Here is a 12,546-nt window from a genome sequence, read left to right as displayed (position 1 = left end):
GTGGACCTTTTTGTGCTAAAACTGTCTGTTGTTTTCCAGGCTTCCTTTGAAATTGCTATAAAACTTTTCATATTTATGAATATTTAATATTTTTCAATTTTCTTAGCCAATGTCTACATTTATTAAGTGATAAACATCCACTTTGGGGAATATTACTGGTTATATTGCTTGTGCTTTGGAAATAGAACTGTAGTGGCAGTCTCTCAGTGCATCGTCAGAAATAAATGTGATTTGTGGGTGGACCTTGCTTGTGGCTGGGGATGGTGCATCAGCTCTACCACTGGTTCCCAGAAGTGATCTGACTCAGGCCCTGTGCTGAGTCACAAATCCTCCCCTGCTTCCTCCTTGCTTGCATAAAGTAGTAGTTTTCTTCTGAACTGTATTAGCAGGAAAAGAATTGCTTCCCACACCCCTGGCACTGCCTTAAATATGAAGATTTTTTTTTGGTTTTTTTTTTTTTTTTTTTTTTGGTTTTTTTTTTTGTTTTTGTTTTTGGTTTTGGTTTTTTTTTTTTGTTTGGTTTTTTTTTGTTGTTGTTTTTTTGTTTTTTTTTTTTTGTGTATAGGAAGGCAGAGGATGGATGGTCCTCTCCTTTCCCTTTTATTCCTGCTCACTTCTAGGAGGTCATTTACATGGGACTGTGCCTGCTCACTCCCCTGGTTCAGGCAACCCTGTGGTGTGGGCAAAATATAGCCCTGAAAAACCAATGGAAGAGCAGACTCAGGATGTGCTTTCTCTGAAGACCTGAACTACAAATATGATGGGAACAGGAAACTGCCCTGTCCAGCAAAGTTTGATCCAAAACTTGAAGGCACGTGAAAATTGTGAGAGAGAACTCTGCTTAGCAAGGCCTGAGTGTTAGTTCTGAGATCAGTGTCTTAAGAATGTTTTAAGCTTTGCCTGCGGAACTCAGTCATGACAAACCACTTCCAAAGCAGGTAGCAGGCAGAAGCCTGAGCCCAGAAAATGGGCTCAGATGAAGGGATGGCTCAGACTGAAAGGTGCAGTGTTTGAGTGTCCAAACACACTGCCCCTTGGACAAAAGCTGCTAGCTCCTGATCATTGCCATGACACTCCTAATGCCCAAACAGCTCCAAAAGTGCATTGACTGCTTCAGGAGCAGGGCTCCTGGTCACTGAGTGTCCTTGCAAATAAAATAAATTGTAATGTTGGGGGTCAGGATGAGATCTAAAAAGCCTTTGGGAAGTTGAGAAATCACAGCTCCAGGTGTGGTCAGTGAGGATGAGGAGGGTCAGGACAGCCCTTTTCATAATCCTAATGTGAGGGAATCCCTGTTTCCCCTGGTTTTAAGGGTTTAACTTCAGAGGAAATCCTCCTTTTCCAATATTTGAATTATTTAAATAGAGGGGAAAAGGGAAGAAAAAGAGAGAGAAAAAATGGCAGGAAACGTGAAGTGAAAAATGGCAGGAAAGGTGAGGTGCAAAAGGAGAGAAAAAAGGGTGGGAAATATGAAGGGTACAAAAGGACAGGAAACCTAAGGGAAAATGGGCAGGAAATGTGAGATTATTAACTCTCATGCACTAATTAATTGGGAATTTATGAACACCACTGTGCAACAAAGAAGAGATATTATCTTTTTAAGAAAAAACTTGGCAGAATCAGTCTCAGAAAGAGTTTTCAGGTCTGAAAGTTCACAGTCTTGAAAAAAAAAGGCAAGTTAGGTGTTTCTAAGAATTGTCTTATTTTTTTATAGGCATGTCTTTCTTGAGAGGAATTCTGTATTAGCAAACCTACCATTAATTTCCTTGGATGTGTTTCACAATGCAACAATGCCAGGTGCATTTTAGCAGCTGAGTCTTTTTCTTGTGCCATCTTGCTAAACACTGGTTGAAATCCAAAAAAGCTTGTAAGTACACAAGGGGATATGTAGGTAATCCCATTGCTTTAGGTGCAGACACTCACATGCTCAAAGATAAAGTGCATTCTTCAATAACTGCCTGAATCGATGAGACAGCAGCCAGCCCCTCTCATCATCTTCCTGAGAGAAAAGCACAGCATCATATAATAGCTCTAAAACACCTGCAGCAGCCCTAAAAATGAATTTCCCATAGCTTTGAGAAAGATCAATGTTACTTGGTATGAGCTTTTTTCTTCTGTTCTCCCATAGTCCCTCTTCTTCCCAGTTGTATTCTAAACTTTTGGGTTAATGCAGAGGCTGAAAAGGGCTTGACCTGGTATAAAAAGCAATGTTTTTCCCATGTAATAAATATTTTAAATGTTTTATCAGTGTAAATAAATGCTAAATTCTGTGAGCCCAGGGAACGGCATTAGCATGTTTTGCTTGTTGAAACATTTATGGAATCAGTGTCAGCCAACAGAACAGAGCCAAGAGGACTTTTTTTTAAAGGTAAACTGAAGTGCTTTTAAAATAAATACTAAGAATTGTTTAAGATCTTCAATTATTAACAGATGAAAAGTGTGGGCTGAAAAAGTGCAAACAATCCCTTTTGTTGCACTTTCCCTAATCCCTGTGCAGCTCTCTGTGTCCAGCCTGGAGTGAGCTCCTCAAGGCAGATGTTTCACCTTAACAGATGTCTGGAGAGAGTCTAGCACACAAATAAGTAGATTTAGATTGCCAAATATTTGAAAATCCTTTGTTTTTATATTTACTTCTCAGGACTTAAGTTCAAGACCCTGTGTTTATGGTTGGCCAGTGCTGACATTGCCAGCCTCTGCAAGCAGCACTGTAAAAACTTGGCTCTGCTGTAGAAAGCAGTTATTGGCATCACCTCCTTTAAATCCAGAGGCCAGCTCTGCAGTCTGATCAGGTCACCAAGCACTCTGATTTAATTATGATTATCAGCTGCACAGCTCATTGCTAGGAGTGCAAGCCTTACCTCCACAAGGGAGAAAAAAATGCCAAAGATGTGCAGTGGTGTGAACACCCATGTGGGGTGATGCCTATGTATTGCACCATGCACAGATTAAGAGCATACATGAGTTGGGACAGAGAAATCATTCTTTTATAGGCTGAACTCTCTTTTCTTCCTCTGCACAGAGAAAGAGCCCATAAAAGTGTGTAGAATTCTCACCAGGGGTTAGAAAACTCTTTGTGACTGCTTATAAGGGGGTGGTTCGCCTTGGTTTAGTCTGATCAGGAACATGTCTGCACCTCTGGGGTTTCAGAACACAGATTTGATGTGTTTTGAAGCATGTGAGGCTTTTATTAAAAGAGTGGCTCTGTTCCACATACCCATGGCTCCTCTCCCATCCTTTAATCCCTCCTCATCTGCTCTCCCTGTTCTCCCCTTTGCCAGTACAAGGAGTTTGCTGAGTCTCTGTGCGTGGTTCCTCGTGCCATTCCTTGCAGCAGCTCTCTCTTTGTGCTGCAAGCAGCTGCCTGACAGAATGAAGCAATTTGCAGGCAGCAGCTGTGCTGCAGCAATGAGCTCAGCAGCAGTGTGGGGAGCCTGGTGATGTGCATGGATCTCTTGCCCCTCTGCAGATAGCAACCATTACATCTCCTGAGGGCGTTTGTAAAGTTGCCACATAGTGGTTTTTTAGCTTTTAGGAACTCTCTGAATACTTTGATGGTAATGTGTTTAAGTTTGCCTATTACTGGAATCATCTGGATTTAAAAACAGGCTGCCCTAAGGGGATACTGCACAGCACACACATCAATTCATGCTAAAAGCATTCAGTGCCTCATGTCCTCTTCAAAGCTGGCTTATTATCCTCAAGAAGCTTTTCTCTAAGCTGGCTGAAGGTGCTGTACATCTTCTGGTGGTCCATGTTCCCCTTGACCATCTAAATATCATCTCAAGTTTAGGGTGCAAAGCTTTGTTTTCACAAACACTGCTTTGTTAACACAAAGGGCATTGCCTTGTGCAGATACTCTCTTCTCTGGACATCTGTAGTAGGCTGAAGCACTTTCATGGCATGGGTGTTAATGAAGCTGTTTTTAAAATGAGAGAGCTGTTTTGTTCATCTTTTTGTCTGTCCTCAGTAGTCTCTCAAGAGTACTGGTATAACCTACAATGGATGTTAAAATTAATTAATAATTAAGGGTAAATTACATAAAACCTGATGTTAGAACTCTTAACCTCATAAGCTTGGCTACATTTTGGATTAACAATACTCCTAAAGTAACTGAAAAGGGAGACCTTTCCTTGCTTTTGTGAAGATTTATTTGAAGCAACAAATATTTCAGTCTGCAAAGTTTGTGGGAGTTTCTTTCAGGTTTGCAGCTATCTGTAGTCTTTTAACTTTCTTATACTGTTGACCTTGTTTGGGAGAAGGTGAGACATTGTTTTAATTTTCTGGGGAATGTAACATTCCTGATGTAAAGAATTGGAGCAATGCTGGTGTTGACTGCACTTCATTTTCTGTGCATATTTAGAATTAGTAGGCTGAAAGAAGTGGGCATTTAGAGGAAAAGGTTGACTGCCTCATGTAAACACAGCAATTTTTTTTCCCCAGACATATTGCTTAATGAGAAAAACACCCAGAGGCAACTGAGCAAGCAGAGTGGCCCACTCTTGTGCAGGATGTTTTGATGCTGTCAGTAATGTAGTTCATGTAGGAGTCCCTGAGAAAGCCAGAATGTTTCATGCTGAATGGCACTACCTTTGGATAGCAGCATATCCTTTGGATAGATACCTGAACCACCTGTAGACACCTGAAAAATGTTCTGACATCTGAGAGATGTTAGAATCCAGCCAGCATTTGCTAGGAGGCAGTGAGGGATGCTGCTGGCCAGGGCAGCTGATGCCACATTTGGTTGTTTCTGCTGTGTTCCATCATGGCTGTGGAGCAAAGGCAGTCTCAGCCTTAGCTGTAAGCTGACAAGTGGATTGCCTACAAGGGAAAGTGCTTGTCAAGAGATGTGTCACCCTCATTAGAAAGTATTTAAATTAGTTGGGGAGAAAATAAAAAAAAAAGTCTAAGATCTTAGCTAGATTTTGAAAGTTATTATTTAACACAAGCTCTCTTGGCAGATGTATAACAGACATTTACAACTCATGAATCACATTTTTCAAAAATCACAGCTAATACCAACTTCTCTGAGGAGATGACAGCATTTGCAGGAGACATTAATGACTTCTGGCTCTCAGTCATTGCAAAATCATGAGCTTGTAATTGTTCTGATCTGGCTATTTGTAGACCATAGATTTCTAGAGGCCTCTCAATATTCCATCATTAATAACTTGCCAGTGACAGTGATTGCCATCATTCCTACTCAAAGTGATAACTTTAAGTCTTTGTAAATGCAAATCTTTACTAAAGGCTTATGAGGCTGGCTTTATTATCCTGGTTTTACAAAATGAGGGGAAGGAGACAGAGGGAAGCACATGAATCTGCAGCTTGAGTCAAGTGCATCTGAGGGTACAGCTGCTTAGTGATTTAGAAAACTTGTCTACAAGTCACCTTCCCTGGGCCATTCTGGGAATGTCTGGCTTGCTCATGATTTCAACAATCTCATACCTTAACAATCATGTAATAATATTTTGCTCATATCCCTTTCTGGGCAACCTCTGTTAAAAGGTGATCCATAAATTTTGGAACAAAACCAGCACTGCTGGTTCTGACTCTCCCTCTGTTGAGGCTGAAGTGGATGAGGTGGATGTGGAGCACAGGAAGATCCTAAGAGGGCTGGGAACTCTCACTCAATATGGGTTTGGTGATTCTTGGGCATTTCAGGCTCTGCCTGGGACTGGCTTGACTTCTGGAAGCCCCCAGCATCAGAATAGGGACATGACCAGTTTGCCACCTCTCCCCATGCTCTGTGCACCCCAGCATTTGCCCTCTGGTGTGTATCATGGTTCTTGTCCCTCTTCAGGCCAGGTTGTTCCTTGTTTTTCCTGTGCTTTAACTCTCCTCAACACCACGTGTGCAACACCTTAGGTGGGCTTTTCAAGAACAAGCAAGCTAGCTGACATATTCCCTCCTCAGGATGGGGGTGTTTTGGTGACAGGTAAGATAAAGGTTTCACTTTGGTGTGTGATCTGGAAGCAGTGATAAATTCTTGAAATGTTGGGGATCTTTTGGGAGGAGGTAATCTGTAAATGTACATCTTTGCATCATCAAGATAATGAGTTCAGGTGAGGGGGAAAAAATAAAACTGAAACACTACTGTACAACTTATATCCTCTCTGAATTTTGTTCTCTTGCTGATAAGTGCTTCCTTCTGTTCTCTCTACAGGTCTCCAGGTGGTTTTAAATTCAATTATCAAGGCCATGGTCCCTTTGTTGCATATTGCCCTGCTGGTGCTGTTTGTCATTATTATCTATGCCATCATTGGACTGGAGTTATTCATGGGGAAGATGCATAAGACCTGCTACCATGTGCAAGGGGGACTCATAGGTAAGGGGAACACACACAAACATGCAAGATTTTCACAGGGAGGCTTTTCCCATGTGTAACAGAGCATTTCTTCTGGCAGAGGAGATGGGTGGCTGTTGCTCACTGCTTATGTACTTAGAGGTTTCACAACTTCACCACTGCAGATTGAGCTACACAGGAGATGGTGTCACAGGAATGAACACCTCAAATATTTTATTATTAATGTCATGCACAAATGCATCTTTGTTTTAAGCCAGTATCATTGTAAAGGAGCACATAATTCAGGGCACTGCCTTTTTTTTTTTCTAGTCACAGGCTGCAACTTTGGTTAGAAGTTCAACCAGAAAGAAACTAAAATTATATTAATGGGAAGAAACTTTTTTACATCAAATCCATCACAAAATGTATTTGCAGAAAGAAATATTCACATTTCAAAATAATTCAATTGCACTGTCGCTCATCTAACTGTCTGTTAATTTTTGTTTGATTTATTGATCTTGAACAGCAGCTATTTGTCATGTGGTAGAGGGTATTAATGCCTAGTACCCAGTTCAGCTCATAAGAAAACAGTGCACAGCAGAAAATTTCTTTCAGAAGTTCTGCATTTCTGCTTTTATAATGTTGGCAGATTTCATTTTCTGGACATGATGCTAGAACTATAATGAGCTGTCACTGCGGTTTGCATCTTTAAAGTGGGTGTATTTTTCTCCATTCTGTCTGGAAGTATTTACATTACAGCGTCTAATTCTGATATTACTGTTTCTGGCATTCTTTCGTGATCAGAATGTGATCATAATTTTGGAAAATTACGTTGTTTACCATATAAAAAGATGAGAAGCAAACACAATTACCCATTCCCCTACACGTACATACATACCTGCAGCTGTTAAAAATGTGGCACTAAGATCTGAAATCTGTATATTTAAAAAAATCACATTGTGCTTATAAAAATGTTTTCTGGAGCGTTCTTTATATACCAAAGCATTTAACTTGCTTTGTTGTATAGGTTGTCAGGTCTTTGAAAACACCTGTACAGGATAAGGGGTGCATAACCAAGCAGCAGTCTTTGAGTTTCTGAGTGCCACTGGGCTACTGATAAAATGCCACACATGATCTAAATGCCAAAAGAGCAGAGCCCCAGACAGTCCCTGCTGTAATTCAGCAGTGGCCCAGTGCCACATCAGCCTGTCTCCAGAGCACTGAAGCCTGTCTGCTGCAGGGGCTCAGCCTCCTGCAGCAGTGCCAGGCAGTGCTGCGCCTCCAAGATTAACCCCAATGCCAGGGGACTGCAGCAGGAGAGCGCTGGCCATGGCACGCAGCCTAATGAAACATGATAGGCTTGATCTGATGTTCCCCGTCGTGTTGAAAGGCATGAATTCTTCCTCACAGGAGGGTATGCTTTGGGGGAAAAAAAAGTTCATCTCTGTTTTGACTGTAAAATTTGACAGCTTGGCTATTATTTTTTGCAAAAAGAAAGTGAAGCTCGACAGTGAGCAGTTGCCTGTGTATTCCTGAGAAATCTGTCAAACTCACTGCAAAATTTGTTGAAATCTGATATCCTTCACTCGCTTATCAGTGTGCCAAATGGTTTCCTTCAGCTGTTTTCTCCCCCTTCTCTCCTTTAAGATACACCTGCAGAAGATGACCCGTCTCCATGTGCCCCCCAGTCTGCCCACGGGCGGCAGTGTCAGAACGGCACCGAGTGCAAGGCGGGCTGGGAGGGACCTAAGCATGGCATTACCAACTTTGACAATTTTGCTTTTGCCATGCTCACGGTGTTTCAGTGCATCACCATGGAGGGCTGGACAGATGTGCTCTACTGGGTACGTATCCGAAAATGATGGGCTGAGAGTCCTGCTCGTGCTCACAGCTATGTTGAAACCTGGGGGCTTCAGCTTTCTTGCTTGTTCTCTAGAGTGAAGGCATGGTTGCTAGCATGGAGCTTCAATTAACTCAGCTTACTCTTTGGTAAAGCGGAGGGGTTATCTGGTGCAATGAAGCCAAATGTAAATGTTGGCTTTCCATTGATATTTTCATTTTGAATTATGGCAGATGGCTTGTTGATTTGAAGGTTTGCAATGTACCTTGGTTGAGCAGCAAGTCATTGAAAGACCCTCTCTGCAGGAGTGAAACATCTCATACATCTCCAGATTGTTGATGTAGAAGAATTTGTGACAGACAACCATGTGCTCTACCCATGACATTTGTGTTACAAAGGCACTACACTGATCAGCTCATAGGTTTTATAAGAAAGGCCTCACAAATTCCATCAGTACTCCTGATTATGACTTTTGTCATAGAAGAATTTATTCTAACGCTATTAGCTCTGGTACTCGTGTCAATCATGCTCTCATGTTTAGCCAAAATATGCTATTACCTGTCATAGAAATGGAGACATAGAAATGTCCTAATTCTGGACATTTCAGCAGCTTTAGTTTGTACCTTTTAATTCCTAATGTATTGGGAAATTCAACGCAATGCAACTATACTGCAGGAGTTAATATCAAGTTTAGCTTTCACCAGTAAATCATAGATAAATGTGTTTCTGGATGCAGCCCTGGCCATCAGCTTTTGCAGCAGTGTGTCATGACCTAGGACTTCATTCATTCACAGCACAGTGCTGTCTGTATAAGACTGACCCAGACTCACACCAGCTTGTAAGTCTGGCATGCCATGACACACCTGGATCTCCAGATGGTACGATGTGTTAAAATGCATGATGCAGTTTGACTTGAGAAGGCTCAAAGCACACAAAAGGATAATCTGGACTGAGGCAGCTTGCACTGTTAGTCAACAAGCTTCTCTCTTACACATGAGCCCAAAGCTGCCTTCTACCCAGAAGTGATTTAGAGTTTGCAAGATTTCCCTTTGAAGATTTAGCTTATCTACAAAGGATGGTCTCTGTGTGGAACAGCTAGAAGTTGTCTCTTTATCTTCTTAAGCTTAGATTAGAATGGTGACTATAACTTCCTTTTAATGCCTGAGATAAAGGGCAGAGATCAAACCACAATGGGAGTCTGGGTCTCAGAGAAAAAAAATTGCCATTACTAGAAAAGAGGGTATAAATTAATAAAATAAAGAAGAGCAGAAGTTAAAGTCAGAAGAGAAACTGAATGAAACTGCTCTGCAGTTCAACTATGGCTACATATAACATACCTGTCTTTTTACCACATTTAGCTCATATTTCTCCATGATGTGGGTGATTGAGAGGATTTATTTACAGGGGAAATGGGAAAGAGTAAATGATATTGGAAGAAGAAATGAAAATATTTTTGGCCCTGTATGCCATTCAGAATTGTGAAACCTCTCCACAAGTTATCAGTTTCTCCAAAGACATTTGCTAAGAAAGACCCTCCCAATTCCCACCCTTTAGGGCCCATATGTCATTTTCATGACTTGGTATGAGTCATGTTTAACTCATTATCAGTTATCTAATAACAGGAGCCAAAAGCATATACTCACATCCAAAAGATTTTCTACCATGACTGCAGCAGACAGCCTGATTTTCATGGTGTCCCTGCAGCAAACTGGGTTTTAGTTGTTGGCTTTTGTTTGGTATTCAGCCAGCTTTTTTTTTTTTTTTTTTTACTGCTTTCCTGAGCTGTTCTTTTTTTTTTCCTTTGGAGACAGAATGCTGAACTTAGACTTTAAATTAATACAGATGGATGGTCATTATTTTTAGGGGCATGCATATAGTGAGCCTTTTAGATTATGACATTGTTAGAATGCTTTCTTTGGGAAGAGCAGAAATATTTGTTATCATCAGTTCCCAGTTATTCCTAGACAAGACTACAAAAGATAAGAGTTAGCACTGCAGAAAAAAATGTCAGTAATTGAGGAGGAGGGAATTTATTTCATAAAGAAAAAAAAGTATCACTTATGTTTAAAGACCATGAAATACAAAGTTTGAGTAAATACCTGAACACCTGAGCTGGCAGACATTCTTGGTTAAGCTGCTGGAAACAATCCTAAGGATATTATTGTCCCATATGACTTTTGCCTCTTTGTGGTGTATTGACAAAGCAGACAGAACTCAGCTCTGATCAGTGTTTGCCTTTTGGTCAGGGAGATGCCTGAGGTATTTCCTTCTGCAGAGAAGTCTGTGCCATGCTGGGGGCAGGTGTTGCTTGGGCACCTACTGCAGGGCACACCTAGGAGAAACACTATTGCTTTTATATTTATGTGTAGAAACAGTCTCTAAACACTCCCACTGTCATTTCATGTAATTTCCAACCATATCTACTGTGGTTTACACAGTCAGATTTAGAGTCCATGGCCAGGGCATTCTGGCTTAATTTAGCCAGATCAAAAGGAAGACTACTCTGGATAGTAAAGGATAGAAAAGATGCAACATTTCAGTTGCTGAAGGAAGAATTTTAGTGAGGTAGGATACAAATATCTACCTTAAACTTACTGTGAGCCACTGTTTCCTTACTGCAGTCTGACTCATGCACAACTTTATTCCCTGATCTTTGCCTTTTTGGCTGAAGAAGAGTGGACTTGTCATAGACAACCCATTGTGAGCTGCATCTCCACAGGGTGCAGAGATAGGAGGCTATTCTCTTCTCAGCTCTGAAAAATCTCCTGAAACCACAGTGAGGTCATAAAAATTAAATTTTGCTTTATAAGGAAGTAAATCTGCACAGTTATTTAAATTAGAAATACAGAGTTTGTTGTACATTTTACACTGAAAGTACAAGTAGAAAAACAGTGTAAGAAAATTTCGGCTGCAAATCGGAGAGTTTTGCAGACAAAAATTTTAGGTGATGATTTTCAGAGGTCATTCATTGTACTTAACAATGTAAGCTAATGAGCTAATATTTAAAAGTGCTGAGAATTCAAAGCTCAAACAGACTGTCAAGTTCTTAGCTCCTCTGCAATTCAGGGTAGATAACAAGGTTTGAATCTGGGGTCCTGTGGGGTCAATGGCAAAATTCTCATTAGTTTCAAAGGGTCAGGATCTCACTTTGTATTTTGCAAAATCTTGATCGTCCTGTTGAGGTTTCTCATATGCAGTCATAGTAGAACATGAGGATTTACAGATGCCTAATCAGGGTCTTGGTATCTGTCAAGAGTAGTCTTCCAAGGACATACATACGGATGCAGAGTGTTTTCTTTGCTCCCTTCTTAAACCTGAAAATGTGTGCCTGACCTAAAACTCAGCAGAACAACAGATAAAGCTCTGGGCTGAATTACTTGGCTGGAAGTGTTGAAACGATGGAGCAATTCCCTTGCTTTGAACTTTCCTATGAGTGCTTCTCAGTTATATCTTCTTATTTTCTCGGAAAAAAAAAAAAAAGAAAACAAACAAAAAAAAAAAAAAAAACAAACCAAAAAACCAGCCCAACTTTTGACAGATTCCTAGATCTCTGCATTTCTCTCAGTGGGAATGGAGGGAGCTTAGCACATTTCAGCATGTTGCCCTGAAAAATATAGTAGCCATTTCATGAAACCAATGCCTATCCTGTGCCACAGTTTGCAAGGTTAAAGCTGCATGTCTGAAAGTTAGAAAGCTGTGTGACCTTCCACAAGCCCTAGACTCCTAATTCACTTAATAGCTCTTCAAGTTTTAACTTCAGTTTCCTGCTTCCTTCTTCATGCTTCCCAGTGCAGCCTTTCCTCCTGTGCAGGGAAGCCTGTCTCCTCTCTCATGGAGTACTATTTCCCAGCCTGTGCTCCACATCCTCACAAAAAGATAATCAGAGACAGGAGAGCAATAAACTTTTGTTGCCTAGAAGGACTTGATATCACTAAGATCAATACACTTTCCAATCTCCTCTCTCTCTTAACAGATAAGACTTGTGAGTAGATTGGTTTCTTTTGAAATGGGAAAGAAAAATGTTAGGGAAAACAGGTTGCCACTGCTGTCATGGAAAGTAGGATAATTACTTTAAAAGAGCCAAATTTTTAATGTGAAATAACTGTATTGAACAGGAGGAAAATCTGTGCAAAACAGCCTTGTTGACTCTTCACTGAAGAATTTATCTCTGTTGAAGGGAGTGTTAAGTGTTTGTAGAAACACATCTCCTGTACTGCCTCAGTCTTACTTTGTTTATTTTGTTTATTTTGTTTATTTTGCCCCATGCCAGGCGCCTTTGTCTCATGGGCAGTCAGTCCACAGTGCCACTGAGCAGACAGGCACCTCTTGTGATAGGTCACACTATAACTTTTCCTCTGCATTACAGAAGGATTTGAGGTTATTATTCTCAAAACTCTCCTCAATGTATGATCAGCCAGCATTA

General features: G+C 40.8%; 1 protein-coding gene across 2 annotated transcripts in view; it reads left to right on the top strand.

Annotated features, from left to right (window-relative positions):
- Positions 1 to 12,546, top strand: part of CACNA1C (calcium voltage-gated channel subunit alpha1 C) — a 455,730-nt gene that overhangs the window by 283,719 nt on the left and 159,465 nt on the right. For both annotated transcript variants that reach the window (XM_053978340.1, XM_053978341.1), the window contains exons 6-7: positions 6,164 to 6,325; positions 7,931 to 8,127. In XM_053978340.1, the coding sequence (XP_053834315.1) occupies positions 6,164 to 6,325; positions 7,931 to 8,127 (359 nt within the window). The remainder of the gene's footprint in view (positions 1 to 6,163; positions 6,326 to 7,930; positions 8,128 to 12,546) is intronic.

The sequence above is a fragment of the Vidua macroura genome, chromosome 5 (assembly GCF_024509145.1).
Source record: "Vidua macroura isolate BioBank_ID:100142 chromosome 5, ASM2450914v1, whole genome shotgun sequence".
NCBI lineage: Eukaryota > Metazoa > Chordata > Aves > Passeriformes > Viduidae > Vidua > Vidua macroura.
This window is presented reverse-complemented; position numbering and strand designations above follow the sequence as displayed.